Source organism: Octopus bimaculoides, chromosome 9, assembly GCF_001194135.2.
Source record: "Octopus bimaculoides isolate UCB-OBI-ISO-001 chromosome 9, ASM119413v2, whole genome shotgun sequence".
NCBI classification, from domain to species: domain Eukaryota; kingdom Metazoa; phylum Mollusca; class Cephalopoda; order Octopoda; family Octopodidae; genus Octopus; species Octopus bimaculoides.
In genome coordinates, this window is record NC_068989.1 from 15,247,714 (window position 1) to 15,249,580 (window position 1,867).

General features: G+C 38.4%; 1 protein-coding gene across 1 annotated transcript in view; it reads right to left on the minus strand.

Moving 5' to 3' along the window:
- Window positions 1–470: 470 nt before the first annotated feature.
- LOC106874612 (calcitonin receptor) overlaps window positions 471–1,867 on the minus strand; it is a 124,514-nt gene continuing 123,117 nt past the window's right edge. The window contains exons 9-10 of the mRNA XM_014922400.2: window positions 1,722–1,857; window positions 471–1,089 (exon numbers count right to left, since the gene is read on the minus strand). Of these exons, the coding sequence (XP_014777886.2) occupies window positions 1,027–1,089; window positions 1,722–1,857 (199 nt within the window). The 3' untranslated portion in view covers window positions 471–1,026. The remainder of the gene's footprint in view (window positions 1,090–1,721; window positions 1,858–1,867) is intronic.

Consider the following 1,867-nt stretch of genomic DNA (forward strand, 5'->3'; position numbering starts at 1 on the left):
CAGTCACCGAGTCTTTTTCGCCACTTTTAAATTGGAGACTCTTGTTTTACTGGTTCCAGTCATTGGACTGTGACACTTCCCCTGCCAATCGGTTTTATCGAGCCACTACTTCGTCTAGTGCAAGGGTCCTCAATCATTTTTTTTTATCTGTGGACCCCTTTGATTACTATGTTATTCTGGTGGACCCCCATAGTTTTTCTATGTTTAGAAGCTAGTTTTATAGAAACTTTTTTCAAAATTCTTATTTTGCTTTTCCACACATTAACTTGTGTGGGTTTAACTATGTAAAATATTTGAGAAAGAAACCTAGCTGTTTCTTGTAATACATACCAATACATATAGGGGCCCTTGAAATATAATTGTGAATCCCCAATTTACTATTTTGTTGCACGGATCCACCAAAATCTTATATGGATCCTCAGAAGCCATATGGACCCCAGCTAAGAACTACTGGTTTAGTGCAAATTAGCGCACGAGGGTTTGTCGTATTCTCCATGTGTCAACCACTAGGTTAGCTCTGAATCAAAGGTCGTAAAAGAACAGCAACGAAACAGCTGAGAAGAGCTCAATGTGGCTATAGGCAAAGAGAAACGATAGCTGGAGCTGAAATAGAAAATTGCCAGGCGATAAACGGAGAACAGGAGGAGGAAAACTCAGATTTAAATAAATCCACAGTGTAAGTTCTTTCGGTGGTTTTCATGATCGGGTGGTAAACACCAGAGTACAGGGAAATAAGATCACCCGAATGCCCCAGATCCAATCTAAACTAAAGGCAGCATTTCAGAAATAACAGGACACCTAGTAGTCATGACCTATGTAGACCCGGCTCCCTTAAAGTGTCAGGAACTAACGGGTCGAAACACTTGCTTGACTGGAGTTCTCTGACAGTTTCTCCCCTGCTGTTTGTTCGCTCTGTAGCGAGTTTCCACTTCCTAGAGTATTATTTTGCCGTTCTTGTAAGATACGAAATGCATTGGCGTAAGGAGATGCAAACAGAAGTTACAGTAACACGGTTGTTGGTGCTTATTAAAAAAAAAAAATACTTACCTCGCCATTGAAAAAGCAGAAAATTAGAGCTACAAATGCTCCCTGAAAAATAGAAAATTAATGGATTAATAAATACACAAATAGAAAATACACATATCTAAAATACAGTTACATTACCAGTTGAGATGATATACTTAAAGACACTATGTTCTTTCTCTCTCTCTCTCTTTATAGTTCAGATTTATTGTTTGTTAAACTTTCACTAATACACCACAACCACACTCCGTTTCATCTTTATGTTTTGTAATGATTTCAGTCTCACTAAACTTAACCCTTTACCAGCTCAAAGTATTTTCATAAGTGTCCTAAGCGTCCATGCTTATCTTATGACGCTTAGCTTTTGTTTCATACGTTCTGGGTAATATAAAGTTTTCCTTTCATGAGTCCTAAGTTACTCTGCTGGTTGCAAAAATTTGGGCATGTGTATCATATGCGATGCACGGACGCCAAGAAAATATCACATGTAATACACGGGACAAGCAAAGAATTAAAAAATGCATACTACTAACTACAAAAACCCCGGGTTATTATTTGTTCCGCTGCCATGTGGTGGGACTGAACCTGAAACCATGTGGTTGAGAAGCAAACTTCTTACCACACAGCCACGCCTGCGCCTATGTACATATATAAAATAGAAAAGTATCATGATCTTAATAGTGGTTTCATGCACTTACCTGTGATTTAATGATAATCTCTGATATATTCTCGTATGTATAGACGTATGAGGAAGAACTATCAGGTCTGTTGATGATAAATACAAGCTGGAGACCAAACAGAGGAATCAACACAAAAGTGGCTTTCAAAGCTCGCCTGGAATATA